Source organism: Lynx canadensis, chromosome A2 (assembly GCF_007474595.2).
Source record: "Lynx canadensis isolate LIC74 chromosome A2, mLynCan4.pri.v2, whole genome shotgun sequence".
In the NCBI taxonomy this organism is placed as follows: Eukaryota; Metazoa; Chordata; class Mammalia; order Carnivora; family Felidae; genus Lynx; species Lynx canadensis.
In genome coordinates, this window is record NC_044304.2 from 15,403,449 (window position 1) to 15,420,648 (window position 17,200).

Here is a 17,200-nt window from a genome sequence, read left to right on the forward strand (position 1 = left end):
AAGTAGTTTTTTTCAAACTGGGATCTATGGACATACTTTCAGGGGTCCTTGAAAATTTGACTCTTAAAAAAATTTTTTTTAACATTTATTTATTTTTGAGAGAGAGAGACAGTGTAAGCAGGGGAAGGACAGGGAGAGAGGGAGAGACACAGAATCTGAAGCAGGCTTCGGACTCTGAGCTGTCAGCACAGAATCCGACATGGGGCTCGAACTCACGAACTGTGAGATCATGACCTGAGCCGAAGCTGGACACTCAACTGAGCCACCCAGGTGCCCCAGAGAATTTGTTTTTTCTTGAAAGTATTTCTGAAGTTTGAAGGACGCTGTTTTAGAGGAATTGTGTATGTACAAACAACTGACACATTAGTGACCCACTTCACCTGTTTATCGATCGGTCGTTAATACCCCCCTTAAGCCTGTTCAACGGAGTGAGCCGCTGGTAGCTTTCTGATCATGGACCATGTGTATGTCTGAAATTTATTTTTACAAGTACTTTCTCACTAACTAGAGTCGACTTAATTCCTTCCAAGTGAAACTGGATGTGTTTCTTACGTCATAAATATCGTTAACTTTAACTTTTTTCCAATTCAGGAATTGATTCTGAAGGCCATGCAGCCAACTTTGTAGAAACAGAGCAAATTGTGCACTACAACGGGAGCAGGGCTTCTTTTGTGCAGGCAAGTGGCAAGTGGATGTGTCTGTGAGGCAGCCCGCCAGCTGCTGCTTTTGCTTGGATCGTAATCTGCGCTGTTGTTGAAATTGCCCTCCTCCTTGCTGCTTTTTAAAGCGGCACCGTCTGCAATGTGGAAAAAGTTCACTCAGTACAAGCTACTCCATTAACCTGGCACTCACCTGCCCTCGAATTGAATCCCGAAGGAGAGGGGAGGGGAGGAGATTCAAAGGTTACGGAAGGGGAGCCGCCTGCCTGCCCCACCCTCCAGACTTCAAGGCGCTGGTGATGGGGCCCCTGCCCGTGTGATGGCTTTTCCCACCCTGCACTTCTTCGTGGGACAGCCTGTCTCTTGTTGTCTCCTTGTGGGGTCATGGGTCATTTGCTGCCCCAGAGGAACAGCAGTGGCTCAGGCTATTCACAGGTTCATGAACTACTCATTCGGGAATGAATAAAGCAGTTTTCTGGTTTTATCATAATATCATATTCTGTAAGACATAACTTGCTAAGTTTTACTTGTAGATAAATTGATTTATCTTAGAGTTTAGGGGAAACAGAACTGTTTGTTGCCCAGGGACCAGGTACATAAAACCAAGGAGAAAAAGTCCTTTCCGAATACGTTCCTACAAAATAGGAACTTGGGGAGTAGGCAAGTTCACAGACTCTTTCATGGTTGTAGGTTGTATTTAATTTTTTTTCCTTTGTAGTCAGTGACACACACGCGCCCCTGACAGTAAGTTAGCTGAGACAGTAAGTTAGCTGAGACAGGTGTGTGTGTGTATTTTCATATTTTCATATTTCTCTCTCTTTTCTTTTAGACTCGAGGATCAATACCACTTTTCTGGTCTCAAAGACCAAATCTCAAGTACAAACCGCTGCCGCTGATCAACAAAGTAGCAAATCATGTGAGTATCTTCTGTGCTTTTTTCATTGGCTAAAAATAGGAGCTGAGTGGCATCATAGTTTGCATGTGGAGCACATGTTTATTTCTTGCACGTCGGAATTCAGCATCTCTGCCGCCTCTTTCCTGGGTTCTGGCGCCCAGTGAACCTCTGACCCACGGGCTGTAGGGACGGCCTGTTGGAAATGCAGAGAACAAGCTGATCGAACGGGATGGCAAATTTAGATTTTTGAGCTCTCGTAACATTTGCCGCTTCGTGCTGTTCCGAGTACCTAGTGTATTCTGTTTGACGTTGTGCACAGAACGAAAGTATAGTATTGCAGCTCAAAATTGAATGGCTTGGAGTTAGTTTATCACACGGTATTTAGGGGACCTGGTCTCAATCGTAGTGCCATTCTCTTGAATATACAAATAGGACGTTTAAGGAGATCCTTTAAAGTTTTTATAAATGTTCTTATAGTATAATCTGGTAAAGTGTGTAACCCTTTTTTCTTTCTAGATGGATGGTTTCCAAAGGCATTTTGATTCACAAGTTATTATTTATGGAAAACAAGTAATAATCAATCTGGTATGTGTCTTATATGTTTCTTGGGGGAACAAAACAAAAAACGTCTTAAAATACGTAACATCTATCATTATAACTGGTTTTAAGTGTGCAGTTCAGTGGTATAATGTGTTTTACAGTGTTGTGCAACCATCACAATTGACCGTTGCCAGAAGTTTTCATCATACCAAACAGAAACTCAGTATCCATTAAACAGTAACTTCCTATGATCCTTCTCCCGTCAGCCCCTGGTAATTGTTCTACCTGCTGTCTGTATATTTTCCTATTCTAGGTACCCCACGTAGGTGGATCATAGAATATTTATTCCTTTGGCTCTTGTTTCTTTTACCGACTTAATGTTTTTAAGGTCTGTCCATGTTACAGCACGTATCAAAATTTCATTCCTTTTCAAGACTGAATGACACTCCATTGTATGTACCATATATCGTTTACCCATTTGTCTGTGGATGGACATGGGGTTGTTTCTGCATTTTAGCTGTTGTGAATAATGCTGCTCTGAACCCTGGTGTGCAAGTATGTAGTTGAGTTCCTGCTTTCAGTCCTTTTAGGGCTACACCTAGAAGTGGAATTGCCGGATTGTATGATAGTTCTAGGTTTAACGTTTTAAGGAACCGCCGTCCTGTTCTTGACCGTGGCTACACGTTTTACATTCCCACCGGCAGTGCACCCGCATTCCAGTTTCTCCACATCCTTGCCAACACTTGGATTTTTCAGGATTTGTTTTGTTTTTTTGATTATAACCGTCTTTATGGGGGTGGAGTGCTGTGTCATAGTGGTTTTGATTGGCATTTCTCTGGTGACTAATGACATTGAGCACCTTTTCATGTGCATTTTGGACATTTGTAGGTCTTAGGAGAAGCATCTTCTCGAGTACTTTGCTCACTTTTAATCAGGTTGTTGTTTTTGTTGTTTTGTTGAGTTACGGTAGTTCTTTATATATTCTGGAACGAATCCCTTCGTAGAGATGCTTTGCAAATATTTTCTCCCATTCTTTGGGTTGTTTTTGAGAACTGCTAGTTGTAGGTCTATCCAGATTTTGTTTTTTCAAGATTAATGTTTTGGTAGATTGTTTCTAGAAATGTGTCCATTTCATGTAGTTGTCCGGTTCATTGACATACAAATGCTCATAGAATTCTCTTATAAACCTTTTTATTTCTTCAGAATTGGTAGTAATGTACTAGAATCATTCCTGATTTTAGTAAGTTGAGTCTCTCTTTTTTTTCTTGGTCATCATAGCTAAAAGTTTGTCAATGTTGTTGATCTTTTCAAAGAACCAAATTTTGGTTTCAATGGTGTCTCTCTGGTTTTCTGTACTTTATTGTATTTATCTCTGCTCTAATCTTCATTTGCTTCCCTTTGCTAGCTTTGAGTTTCATTTGCTCATCTCTTTCTGGTTCTTTAAGGTGAAGTCCTTGATTTAAGGTCTTATTTTTTTAACGTGTATGTTTATAGTTGTAAATTTCCTTTGGTGTACTGCTTTTGCTGTATTTCATAAGTTTTGGTATATTTTCAGTTGTCTCCAGTTATTTTTTAGTTTCTCTTGTGATTTCTTCCTTAACGTAGTGTTTAAGAGTGTGCTGTTTAATTTCCACGTATTTATGAAATTTCTGGTTTTCCTTGTTATGAGGGTTAGCTTCATTCCACCGTGATCAGAAAACATACTTTGTATGACAGTTATTTTAAACATAGTTAAGACTTGTTTTGTGGCCTAAACATAATCTATCTTGGAAACTGTTCATGCATGCACACTTGAGAAAAATGTATCTTCGGTGGTGTTTTGGGTGGAGTGTTTGTTTGCTGGGTCTGATTCGTCTGTGGTGTTTAGCTTCTCTGTTTTCTTGTCGATCTTCCGTCTGGTTGTGCTCTCCATTGTTGAAAGGGAGCTGTTGAAATCTCTAAGTGTTATTGTAGACATGTTTATTTCTCTCTTCAGTTCTTTCAGTGTTCCTTCATGTTTTTGGGCTCTGATGTTTGGTGCATATATATCTCGTGTGTTTGAGCTTTTTGGTGAATTGACTCTTTTATCACTATATAGTGTTCTTCTTTGTCCTTATAACAGGTTTTGACTTAAAGTCTATTTCATCTGATGTTGATAGAGCCACCCCTGCACTGTTTTGATTACTATTTGCACGGACCATCTTTCCATCCTCTCCTTTTCAACTAATTTGTGTCTTTTGATCTAAAGTGAGTGTCTTGTACAGCATATGGTTGGATCAAATTTTTTAATTCATTCTGTCTGTGCCTTTTGATTAGAGAGTTAACCCATTTATATTTAAAGTAATTACTTATTTGTAAAGACTTATTTCTGCCATTTTGCTCTCTGTTTTCTGTATGTCTTTTTTTATCCCTTGTCTCCCTCCATTACTGTCTTCTTTTGTGTTGAAATGTTTTGTACTTCTGTATTTCGATTACCTTCTCGTTTTCTTTTGTGTATATTCTGCAGATACTTTCTTTTCGGTTACCGTGAGGATTACATATAATGTCATGAAGTTATAATATTTAATTTGAATTAAAGGTTCAGGTTGATACCAACCTGACTTCAGTTTGCTTACAAAACTCCACTTCTGTAAAGCTTTGTTCCTCCGCTTTATGTTATTAATGTCTCACATTACATCTGTTTCCTTTTTGTTCCCAGTAACATAGATTTATAAATTTCTTTTAACGCATTTGACTTCTGAGTTCTGTAGAATATAAAAAACAAAACAAAACCAGACATACAGACCATTAAGGCTGTCTTTTATATTTGTCTTTGTCTTTACCTTTGTGGGAAATCTAAATACCTTCCCGTGGCTTCCGGCCGCTCTGTACGTTTTTTTCATTTCAACCTGTAGGGGACGCCTTTAGCATTTCTTGAAGGACAGTTTTGCCACATAGAGAATTTTTGGTCTCTGGGTCTCTTCTTCCAGTACTTTATAAAAGTTTATTTATTTTGAGAGCGAGTACGTGAGCACAAGTGGTGGGGGAGGGGCAGAGAGAAAGGGAGAGAGAGAATCCCAAGCAAGCTCCACTCTGTCAGCGTGCTGTCAGTGAGGAGTCCTAGGAGGAGCTCAGACTCCTGGACCGTGAGCTCAAGACCTGAGCGGAGATCAAGAGTCGGACACTTAACCGACTGAGCCACCGGGAGCCCGTCTTTCAGTACTTTAAACATATTAATCCCCCTGCCTTGTGGCCCCCAGGGTTTCTGAAGAGAGACTGACCTGTAATCATATTGAGAATCCCGTGTCTGGGATGCATCTCTTCCCTCTTGTTGCTTTCCAGGTCTCGCTCTGTGTTTCAGTAGTTTGATTATAACGTGCTTAGCGTGGGTTTCTTTGGGCTTAGCATACTTGGAATTGTGTGATCTTCTTGGATTTGAAGATTTATGTCTTTCATCAAATTTGGGAGATGTGGGGCCATTTTTTCTCTTTAAAAAAGATCTTTACTCCTTTCTCTCTGTCTTTTCCTTCTGGGACCCCCATAATGGGTGTGTTATCCCTGGCGGTCCCCAGACATCTCCTGGGCACTGTTCACCTTTCCCCATTCATTTCTCTGTCTGCAGCTCAGACTCGGTTATTCCATCCACGTCTCGTCTTCCAGTGTGCGATTTGATTTTCCTCCCGTGCAAATGTGCTCTTGAACTCCTCTCGTGAATGTTTGGTCTCCGTTTTGTACTTTTCAGCTCTAGACTTACTGTTTAGCTCCTTCAAAATTTTTGTTTCTTCACTGGTTATCTTATTTTATTCATATACTGTTTTCCTGGTTTCCTTTCATTCCCTCTTTTCCTTGAATTCTGAGCATATTTAAGACACTGGTTTTAACCTTTTTTCTGATAAGTCTTCTGCAGGGGTGATTTCTGTCAGTTTATCCTTTTCCACTGACTAAGCCTTGTTTTTCTATTTTTTGTGTGTGCCTGGATATTTTTGTTGTTGAAAGTTGGGCCCCGGGTGGGTTGTAATGTGGTAACTCTGGAAGTCAGGTTCTCCTCTCCCAGGGTTTTATGGTGTTTTTGTTTTCGTTTTCCTTTCAGTTGTTGAAGGCTGTAGCAATCCATTTGTTTTGAGACCTGTCCAAACCATTTTTGAAAAGACTATCCCCTTGTTGTGTGTGCTCACTGAAGCCTCTGTTCTTTTAGCTCGTGTTCAGCTAGTGTTTTGACAGAGATTGCTTTGAATGCCGGGAACTGAAACAAAGAATAAAACAAAAAAGAGAGAACAGCCCGTTTCCCGGACTGTGCAGACTGGTTCTGTGCTGGAACAGTTTTCCGCTGGCTGCCCAGGCTTGCTCGAGCGCAGGGGGGTCAGTCTGAGGGGAGGGCTGTCCCTAGGTCTTCACGGGCCTTTGTGAGTGTGCATCTCACCTGGGTGTACACGTGGCTCTCTAAAATCCTCCCCCTACCTGGCTGCTTTGGAAGGTCCTAATTTCTCAAAAAGCGTCACCCCAGCTTCTTTCTCAGGCTGTAGATGGTCTCTTATGTTTCCCAAAACTCCCTGCTCGAGGCATCTGATGGCCTGTGGCGTTCTTGTAGCCTCCGCCTCCCTCCTGCTTGTGTTCCTGGTTACGTGAGACAGAGACAAACAGGCCAGTCCTTCAGGTCAGAACAAAACGCACAGGGCGATTTGCAAACAAGGGCTGGCCCTCTCTCCGGTTGGAGGAGGGGAACTGAGAACCTGGTTGCCGTTTTTTTGAAGTTTATTTATTTTTATTTATCTTGAAAGAGGCAGAGACAGTGCAGCAGGGGAGGGGCAGAGACAGGGAGAGAGAGAATCCCAAGCAGGCTTCACACCGTCAGTGCAGAGCCCAACGCAGGACTCGAACTCATGAACTGCGAGATCATGAGCAGAGTGGAAACCAAGAGCTGGACGCTTAGCTGACTGAGCCGCCCAGGCGTCCCCTGGTTGCCATTTCTTAACATTTAAGATCGAGACCCTCACTGCTCCAGGGATGGGGTGGGGTGAGGGCAAGGAAAAATGGCACAAAACCGTCCCACAGTTTTGAAGAGAGCTTCTTTCTGATTGGGCATTTGCTCAGTTGCCTCTTAAACGTTTGGTTTTCCAGAGCTCCTACAAAGTTGGCTCAGACGGCTTCTGTTGTGTCAGCATTTCTGTGAGAGTACGGAAGCTTGGAGCTTCCCGGTCTTCCGTTTTGCCGATCTCACTCTCCCCTTTTAAAGGAACTTAAAAGAACGCTGTGGTGTTTTTGTTTTTTTTACAGGTTAACCAGAAGGGCTCAGAGAAACCGCTGGAACAGGCATTTGCAACAATGGTGTCTTCCTTGGCGAGCGGAATGATCAGGTACCTCCCTAGAAATCTGTGCAGGTCTTTTCAGATCAGATGTGCACATACATGGCCTGCAGCCCCTCCCCATCCCCCCCCACCCCCGCCCCCCCCCCCCCAGTGGATGCCTGAACCCGCACGCGGCACCGAAGCCTGTGGGTACTTACATATGCATACCTGTGATAAAGTTGGATACGTAACATAGCACGGTAGGAGATTAACTAAGAGCAGAAAATGCCAGTAACGAGTAATAGATCGTTAAAACAATATGCTGTCATAAAAGCTGCGTGAACGTGGCCTCTCTCAGAACATCTGGCGGTGCTGTGGTCGTGCTCCTTGTGACGCCGTGAGATGCCAGGTGCCCACGTGATGAAGGGCCCTGAAGGTTGTGCCGACCTGACCAAGTGTCAGAAGGAGGGCCATCGGTTGCAGGGGACTAAACGCGTGGAAAGTGAAACCGTGGATGAGAGGAGACTACTGTATCCACGAGTTCGTAGCTCTCACTGGACACACGGGTGTCCCCCGCCCCCCAGAAGTTGGCTTTACACCATCTCGCTTTTACAAGAGCCCTGTTAGTACCTGTGCTCGCCAACAGAAAGAAATCCCAAGACGAGTTTTCCCTTTTACAAGGAAGTCACGACCGTACTGATGAAAGTCTTCCGTAAAACAGCGTGGCCTGGGGCATAAGGTGAACTTCTGGAAAGCAGGGGCTGCCCTTTGCTACTTTAGGCTCCTTCATAGGAAGCCTTCTTCTGGATGGCAGGGGAAACCTGTATTCCATATTTCTGCCTTTTTTTTTTTTTTCCGATGCTAGATCAAAGCATGATTACGTTGGCTTGAAATTTTCTCTGGCATAATTGATATTGCAGAGTAACTTCCTAACGGTCAGATTTTAATGTACTTCTGTGAAAGTTTAGTCCCTGATCACAATCCCCTCCTTGAGGCTTTGTGTTGCCTGGCCACGAGGTCGTGAATTTCAGTTCCTCGTGATTGCTTGGTGTGGTGTCTGTGGTCCTGAGCGCCACCCGAGTTGAAGAAACGTCCACTTGCATGGTGGCCTCGTCCGGAGCAGTGGCTTTGCCTCTGCAGGTCACCAGACAGCGGTTGCAGACTCTGTGCAGCCTTGTCCAAAGAGGGGGTCCTGAAACATCAGCAGTTGCCCTGTGGGAAGGTGCAAGGTGGTGAGCCCATTTGGAGCTTTTCTGCAGCAAGAAACTGGGCCGGAGGGGGGGCGTGTACTGTGGTAGCAGATGGTCACAGGCATGGGGTGGGGAGGGGAGACTTCCCAAAGAAATGGAATTGGGTTATTTGGGGAGAAATGTCTTTAGCCTAAGAGAAATATTTTCGTAATTTTCATCAATGTTTGTTTATTTTTTTTGAGGGAGAGAGCATGCGTGCATGAGTGGGGAAGGGGTGGGCGGGGGGGGGGGGGGGTGAGACACAGAATCCGAAGCAGCTCCAGGCTCTGAGCTGTCAGCACAGGGCCGGGTGTGGGGCTCAAACTCACAAACTGCGAGATCATGACCTGAGCCAAAGTTGGATGCTTAACCGATTGAGCCACCCAGGGCGCCCCTAACCTATGAGCAGTTTTAAACATGCACAAAAATAGATACAGTGAATGATACAAATGATACAAAAATGATACAGTGAACCTTTGGGGAAGATTTTCAGTGTACTTTGTCCAGCTCAAAAGCTCTGGCAAATTCATCAGACCTCCCTCCCCCCACCACACACACACTCCACGTACACTTCTGCCTTCTCACAGTAGAACTTTCTTAAACCCCCTTCAGAGGACTCCGAGGAGGGTTCCTAAGCAGGGTGTGCCTCAGAGCCCTCAGAGGAACTTACTCAAACATACCTTAGACCTGGACAATTATAGTCTCTGGGTTTGGAGTCCAACATGCATATTCTGGGAAAAGTTTGACTTCTGGCTCCTGGGCACACCCCTTGTTCGGGCCCTCTGCCCCAGAGGGCCTCCACAGGCCTGCTTGCCTCCGTGAGTTCGTAGCAGCGGCTAACTTGGGGAACTTGAGGCATAAGTCAGAGTCTTAGGTTATGCCCTTGGTGTTCTGGGGAACTTGGAGGGCACCTACTGCCCGCACCTGAAGAGGGAACACCCAGAGCTATTGTCTTTTCCCTCCCGTGAGCGCTAAACACCACCAGACAGAGGAACATGTTAAAAAGTATATAAGTATATAATTTAGGAAACATAAAATTTTATAATACTTATGTATACACACACACGCACATATATATGTACACATGCATATATATATATATACACATATACATACATACATATGTATATCATAGATTCGTGGGTTCGAGTCCCACATCAGGCTCTGTGCTGACAGCTCAGAGCCTGGAGCCTGCTTCGGATTCTGTGTCTACCTCTCTACCCCTTGCCTGCTCACATTCTCTCTCTCTTTCTCTCTCTCTCTCTCTCTCTCTCTCTCAAAAATAAACATTAAAGATTAAAAGCCATATATATATAGTTTTTATTTAGTAGATAAGTATTCTGGCAGGGAGAGAAGAGCAGTCTGTTACAAAGTGAAATTAAATGGTAGACTTTCTGTCCTCTCTCATTTGTCTGTTGGACTTACTCACTTTTGAGTTGTTTAATGATTGTTGCTTTGAGTAAATTAAGTAAATTAAGTTGGTGGATTTGTGAGTGACCCAAGGAGAAAGGTCATACAGTTGCCCTGCTGAGGAATGGTGGGCCTCGTTAGCAGTGGGAAGTTTTTCTTTCGGGAACTGGGTGGGAAAAAATGAGCCGTGCGAGGTAATGTGTCTCTAAGGGTTTCTTCCTAGAACTTTGAAAGAGGTAGAACCGCTGGACTGTCTGGGTCAGAAGCAAAATGATGTATTTATTTATTTATATATATATATTTTTTTTTATTTAAAAAAAAATTTTTTTTTAACATTTATTTATTTTTGAGACAGAGAGAGACAGAGAATGAACAGGGGAGGGGCAGAGAGAGAGAGGGAGACACAGAATCTGAAACAGGCTCCAGGCTCTGAGCCGTCAGCACAGAGCCCGACGCGGGGCTCGAACTCACAGACCGCGAGATCGTGACCTGAGCCGAAGTCGGACGCTTAACCGACTGAGCCACCCAGGCGCCCCAAAATGATGTATTTAAAACCGTTCACTGTCCAACTACAACTGTGCAGCTCATTCTTAGAAGATAGAAATGTGATTTTAGAAGGATAGAAGCTTAAGAATCCAAATGCATTGAGGTGCTGGCGAGCTGCTTCAGTCCTGGAAGCCGGTCCAGGGCCGTCGCTTGTGGGAGCAAGCACTGGGTGGGAGCACTCCAAAGGTGACTGTCACACTGCCGCTCTTGTGAGAGCTGCCTTCGGAAACACCCCCCTTCCCCCCCCCCCGCCCAGTCTTCTCAGAGTGTGGCCTCTTGGTTTGCTAGCCCCTGTTACTGTACTGATTCCTAAGGATGCCGTTCTCCGCTCGGTGGGAGAACCACTGAAGCAGTAAGAAACCACACCGCCCCGGGGTGGGAGCCTCCCTGGATGTGTGGACAAGCCCACGCTCCGCCGACGCTCCTTTGGTCTGTTGGGACTTAGCGGGGGTCACATGAGAGCGGATATGCCTCGTCTGAATTTCACTCTCTGGACCAGAACATTACGCCCTTCCAGGCCTCTTGCTTTATGGCTTGACTTGATTCCTGGCTCCCTTGACTTTCAGGAACTAGTCCGTGATTTTTTGCCCCCTCTCAGTTGGCAACATTTTCCAGCTCGTGGTAGGACACCTTCACCGTCAGAGTGTTCTGACTTTAAGAATTGTGCCTATTAAATATCAGAGAAGCGAAAACGACCCGTGACGCATTGACAGAAGGTTCTCTCTACCACATCTATGCGAGATGTATAGATACTGATAAAGGATGTGAATGGTTTGATTTGTTAAAGCGATGAACAGAAACTAACCAGCCTGGGGACCATGCTTCCTGTGTTCTTCTCACAACCCCTAGGGCAAGTCCGACACTCCGTCTGATCCTCCTTGGGCGGAATTGAGCTGGACCATTTTGAACATTTTAATCTGTTTGAAAAATGATTAAAAAAGGACCCTATTCTTTGTACATCGGGGTAGAGAATAAATATACAGTGGGTACTCCATGCTCATTTGGACAAGGCTCCCTTATACTATATACCCGATGCTGTGCCTGAGCTCACTTCTGCATTTGCAGGACTTCTATATTCCTGTCGGAGGGCCCCTAGAAGAACATGTGAAGATACGTGTGTGTGTGTGTGTGTGTGTGTGTGTGTGTGTGTGTGAGAGAGAGAGAGAGAGAGAGAGAGAGAGAGAGAGAGAGAGAGAAGGAGGAGCACTCTGCTCCGACAGAGAGAGGAAAGTCAGCTTATGAACACAGTAACGGCGGAAGGAAAAATGGCTCCTCTTTGCTCATTACCTGCGGATCTTTTCTTTCGGCAGATATGTTGCCTTCGACTTCCATAAAGAATGTAAAAATATGAGATGGGACCGACTGAGTATTCTGATGGACCAGGTAGCAGAAATGCAGGATGAGCTAAGGTAAGCTGTATCTTTTCCTGTGGAGGTCGAGGGAGGAGGTCCGCGTGTAGATGGAGCTTGTCTAGTGGGCTTACGAACACAGCGTGCCGGGTTGACCGCGCTGGTTTGGACTCTCAGTTTTTAGTCCTTTTTTTATTGGAAAGATGAGACTTAGTGGCTTAAAAATATTTTTAGGTTCTTAAAAACAACCCAAGGCCAGGTATTTTCACATTTTTATGAATCCGCTTCCACATTTACAAAGTTTCCCTAATTGGAGCTAGCGTACTACTATTTTATATTCCGTTGTTTTGACTAAACATTCCATCACGGATACTTTGATATTTCGTCGTTACCCTGCCTGGTCTTCGTAATGATGGTGTTTAACGGCTTTTCTGTACTCCCCCGCGTCACCCTACAGGCTCAGCTAAGTGTTCTTTTTCATCCTAGGCATCCTGGCTTGTTTCCTTGTCTCTTCCCCCCACAAAACATGTGCTGCAGCGAATCACTCTGGGCGTGTCTATTCTCACTTCTGTTCGGTGATTCCCTAAAATAAAGTCTTGAGAGCAGGGCTAATAGTTCAAAGGGTCCGAATAACTTCATGGTACTTTCCGAACGTGTTTGGCAAGTTATTTGACGTGTTGGCCTACGGGTTTACTGTCCTCTAAGCATAGGTCAGTCTTTACTGATTCTAAAGACAGAAGAAGGGATCTCTAAGTCGCTCTGTCATTTTGTTCCGCCTGGGCATATTTCTGACCCTGGCAACCCCCGGCGTTTTTTCGTGTCAGTTCCACAGTAACACAGTAAAACCTGTTGTGTAGGCATTTCTCAGTTTTTAAAAATGTTTCTTATGCCTATTAAGTAGTCGGCGACGGTTAGTTAAATCTGCTCTTTTTCTGTGCGGTTTTGTCATGAGCAGCTAGTGAAGGGCAGTTGACGTGCACCATTATTGGGCTGCAGTGACACTGACCGGACCTGGGACGCTATCGGAGGAGGTGGCTCCTGGGGTTCGCCCATGAATCACTGCCCCACAAGAGCGTGAGAAAAGACGCCAGAGTCTGTCCCCCACCGCGCTCTGTGTCCCACAGGGACAGTGGAACTTTCCCCAGTGCCCTGCACAGGGCCTCTCTGGACACTTTCTCCTGGGGTTTTGGGGAAGGTGGAAAGAATCTGGGCTTTGGGGTATGACCTGTCTCGTTTTGAAATGTTTGCTTCTGATCAGCCATGCGACCAAGACAGTTGTCTTCAAACCTTGGTTTCTCCGTTTGTAAAGTGCAGATAATAATACCTACCTCATAGACTTAGTGTGTAGTTTAAGAAACGATATTTATCAAACACCCAGGACATACTCTGTAAGTACTAACAGCATGCTAACACCCACGTGCACTCATGCACACCTGTGTATATACACCAGCTCTAAACGAACCTCACCAAGTCTGCGTGAATCTCATGCAGATTTTTAGCTTAAACGCATTCTTTTAGGCCTTTATTTTTAAGGTCATAATTTGTATTTGGCCTGTGGTGAGTCTGTTGTGTTTCCCTGCTCCATTTGGATTTGGGGGGAGTAATTACAACGAGATTACTTCGTGGTGTTCATCGTTTGCTCGGTCCCACACGCTCTGTTCAGCGCTGCATGTGTTACGCATTCCCGTGGGGACCGGGAGCGGCGAGACAGGGTGCCGTCCCCTCCACCCTGTGGGTGAGAACTTTGGTTCTGAGAGATCAGGGCAATGACTTGAAGTTATACAGCCAGTGAGTGGCCTAAGCGGAGCTCGTTGCTCGCTGCCAGAGTCCACGCTCTTCCCCGCTACGCTGCGCGTTGTCCAGAGTTTGAGTTCAGAGCATTATCTGAGGAAATTGTTAAAAATGAATGAGACACAGGAACTGAGAACCGTGATTGGCTCCGGGGTGGACATGTGGGTGGTGAAGGGGAGAAAGGGAACCTCATTTTTCAAGTAACACCCTTTTGAACTTTATAAACTCCGTACTTTTGCATATTTAACCCAGGATTCTTAACGCACAGTTTCCAGCCTTTGCTTGAGAGATGCTGACTTGAGTTCATCTCGAGGCCGAGTGCGTTCGGTTTTAAAAAAAAAAAAAGCTCAGGGAATTCCGATACAGACGGTGTAGGGACCGTGCTTCGAGAAGTCTGATCTACAGGATGTAGATGAACAGCTGTGTCGGAGGGGGCCTGCTCTGGCCTCGGGGACGCCCCTCGGCCCTGCCGGTTCGTGTCTCGGCGAGCTGACCTCCAGTGCCGCGGGGCGTGTTTGGACAGGGGCTGTCTCGCCTCGGCTTTTCAGACGTGTTTTTTTTTTTTTTTTGCTCTGTACTAATCAAATACCCCCCTGGCCACACGTTGCCCTTCCGAACTTCTCATTTGCCAGTTGTCCACAATGTTGCAGACCATCAGCAGCAGGGCGCTCGTGCGTCGGACTGCCTTTGCTATGAGGGTGTTTATACAAATATGTTGTAGTTATTTTCTAGTGGACTCCGCCGGCATGGTGGTGGCCAGCCAGGAGGGCGTGTTCCGCAGCAACTGCATGGACTGTCTGGACAGGACCAACGTGATCCAGAGCCTGCTGGCCCGCCGCTCGCTCCAGGCCCAGCTCCAGGTGCAAACGCTTTTTTCCTTCTGTTAAGTCAACAGTGCAGCCCCGAAGTAGCGAAGCTACATTGACGAAATCGTTACCAGCCAAAACAAACAACAGAAAACATTTCACCTTGCTCCCCACCCTAAACCACCTGTTTTCGGTTTTGTGTCTTTCCACCTGTGGGCGTGCACATTTCTGTACCTGCGGTCGGTACGTGTGTACATGGTGTCGTTTGTGCGTTCAGATTTTGTTTTTAAGTCAGCTCTACACCCGACATGGGGCTCGAACCCACAACCCGGAGGTCAAGAGTCGCAGGCTCCACCTGCTGAGCCAGCCAGGCGCCCCGTACAGTTTCTGATATTTCCTTTTCCTCCAGCTCCAGCGTTATACACAGCCATCGTTTTTAAGAGTTGCACTTACTAGGTTGTTGCATTTTCGGCTTATAAGTAACACTGCAGAGAATATATCTTGGTGTGTTATTTTTAGCTCGAATGCTTCCCTTGGGGTTCATTCCTAGAAGTAGAATTTGCTGCGTCAAAGAGAATACGCTCTCCGAGAGGGTCATGGCACTTTACCCTGGTAAACTGCTCAGCATGGTTGGTGAATCCGGTTCACGGAACTCTTGCCGGCCTTACGTGTTCTTATTTAAAACTTTGTTTTCTGTTTTAATAGTCAGAGTGGTGCCTCAAGGTTAAGTTTTCGTTTGCATCTCTTTTATTACTGAAGCTCAGAGTTCAGATAACATTGGCATTTATTATGAGGGGGCAAACACAATGCATGCCAAATGGCTTCCTGCCCCCGATGGTAAGCTTTGTTTATGACAGTCCAACTTCGTTTATGGTAATTTTATGATACCAGGAATTGTGGAAGCAAAACACCTCCTTTAAAACGAATTGTCGGGGCGCCTGGGTGGCGCAGTCGGTTAAGCGTCCGACTTCAGCCAGGTCACGATCTCGCGGTCCGTGAGTTCGAGCCCCGCGTCAGGCTCTGGGCTGATGGCTCAGAGCCTGGAGCCTGTTTCCGATTCTGTGTCTCCCTCTCTCTCTGCCCCTCCCCCGTTCATGCTCTGTCTCTCTCTGTCCCAAAAATAAATAAACGTTGAAAAAAAAAAATTTAAAACGAATTGTCCTTGACTCCTAGTAGGTAACACAGGCCAGAGGAGCGGTTTCCCTGTTGGAACATGATCTACTTTGTATTGTACCTTGTCCTCGTTCATCTGATGGATTTACTTCAGAGTGTATTTCTTGATGGAAACAATGGTAGCAAGGAAAGAAAAAGAAACAATAGTAACAGTGGTTGTTTCCAAGTCCGATAAACAAAAACCTATTTAATAGGTTCTATAATCGGTACTTAACTATTTCACATGCTAAATGCAGTACTAAACAACCTAAGCAACATTTCCAAGACTCTACGCATCAGTTCGGCTCTGGTGGGGACTCCGGGCATACCTCCCCCCCCCCCCCCCGCCCCCGCCACCACCAGCTAAAGGTCATGGAGGGCAGGTGGAAAGGCCATTCTGGGGTAGAAATGGGGAGGTGTGGTCTCAGGTGAACAGTGAAGATGGGGGTTCTGAGAGGGCTGAGGTCCAAGACAAAGACCAGGGCAGGGGGTCCTGATCTGTGGTCAGTGACCCCTGAAGGGGGGTCCGCGGCAGGCAGGATTCGGGATGCCAGGGAATCCTCTGAGGTCCTCTGAGTCTGTGGGGAGGAAAGGGAAGGCTGGAGGTGACGGGAACAGCAGGGAGGCTAGAGGGTGCAGGCGGTGGGAGGTGGGGGTTGGCAGGGAAGGACGAGGTGATGGCTGGGATGCTGCCGCTGCCTTCCCTTTCCCTCCCCCTTTCCCTCTGCCCCTCTTCCTGCAGGGCCGGGCGAGTGCTGGGGCCCGGGGTGAGTGGGGGCTGCGGGACAAGGAGCCCTCAGAGACCCTGTGGTCTGGCCTGGGGCACGGGTGGGGGGACGTAGGGAACTGGAGCGCCCCCTGTGTGCAAGGACAGCATCTCTACCTGCAGCCGGGAACCACGTGCTACCAGCCGGGACTGTCTGCTCTTCTTCCCGAGCTGTGTGTGCGAAACCCGTTACGCTTGACCACGGTGTGCTTCTTATTCCAGAGACTGGGAGTGTTGCACGTGGGACAGAAGCTTGAAGAACAACACGATTTTGAGAAGATTTACAAAAACGGTAGGTAACTTCTTTAATAGGGGCCGGGTTACTCACGTTGTGAAATAGATGAATAATTTGGATTTAGAGACTCTGGCTCTCACGTTCGCCATCGTCAGTTGACTTTTCCTTGTTCTCACAGCCTGGGCCGACAACGCAAATGCGTGTGCCAAGCAGTACGCGGGCACTGGCGCCTTGAAGACGGACTTCACCAGGCAAGCCGTGCTTTTCAGCTAGCACTTCAGACCCGCGGCTCTCGAGTCTGGTGCACACGTTAGGATCACCCGGCAGCTTTGGGACGGTGGCCAAAGCCCAGCGCCCGGGGCCTCGGTTCACAGCAGTCAAGTCGGGCTCGGTGGGGAGGTGAGGCCCAGGCGCCGGTGGCTTCCCGGCCTGCCTGTGGTTCTGCTGCGTGGAGAGCGAACGGCGGCCCCTCGGCCCTTCCCGAGCCCTGCGGAGCCCCTGGGTCAGTGGGGTCTGACTCGGCAGGGGCGGGGCGGGGCCTGAGGTTCTGTGCCTCAGGGAAGCGGCCGGGGATGCCGA

At 46.5% G+C, this 17,200-nt stretch overlaps 1 protein-coding gene across 4 annotated transcripts in view; it reads left to right on the forward strand.

Annotated features, from left to right (window-relative positions):
• Nucleotides 1-17,200, forward strand: part of SACM1L (SAC1 like phosphatidylinositide phosphatase) — a 59,878-nt gene that overhangs the window by 35,685 nt on the left and 6,993 nt on the right. For all 4 annotated transcript variants that reach the window (XM_030305725.1, XM_030305734.1, XM_030305741.1 and 1 more), the window contains 8 exons: nucleotides 592-677; nucleotides 1,489-1,575; nucleotides 2,071-2,139; nucleotides 7,327-7,406; nucleotides 11,833-11,931; nucleotides 14,384-14,522; nucleotides 16,609-16,678; nucleotides 16,800-16,872. In XM_030305725.1, coding sequence (XP_030161585.1) covers nucleotides 592-677; nucleotides 1,489-1,575; nucleotides 2,071-2,139; nucleotides 7,327-7,406; nucleotides 11,833-11,931; nucleotides 14,384-14,522; nucleotides 16,609-16,678; nucleotides 16,800-16,872 — 703 coding nt within the window. The remainder of the gene's footprint in view (nucleotides 1-591; nucleotides 678-1,488; nucleotides 1,576-2,070; nucleotides 2,140-7,326; nucleotides 7,407-11,832; nucleotides 11,932-14,383; nucleotides 14,523-16,608; nucleotides 16,679-16,799; nucleotides 16,873-17,200) is intronic.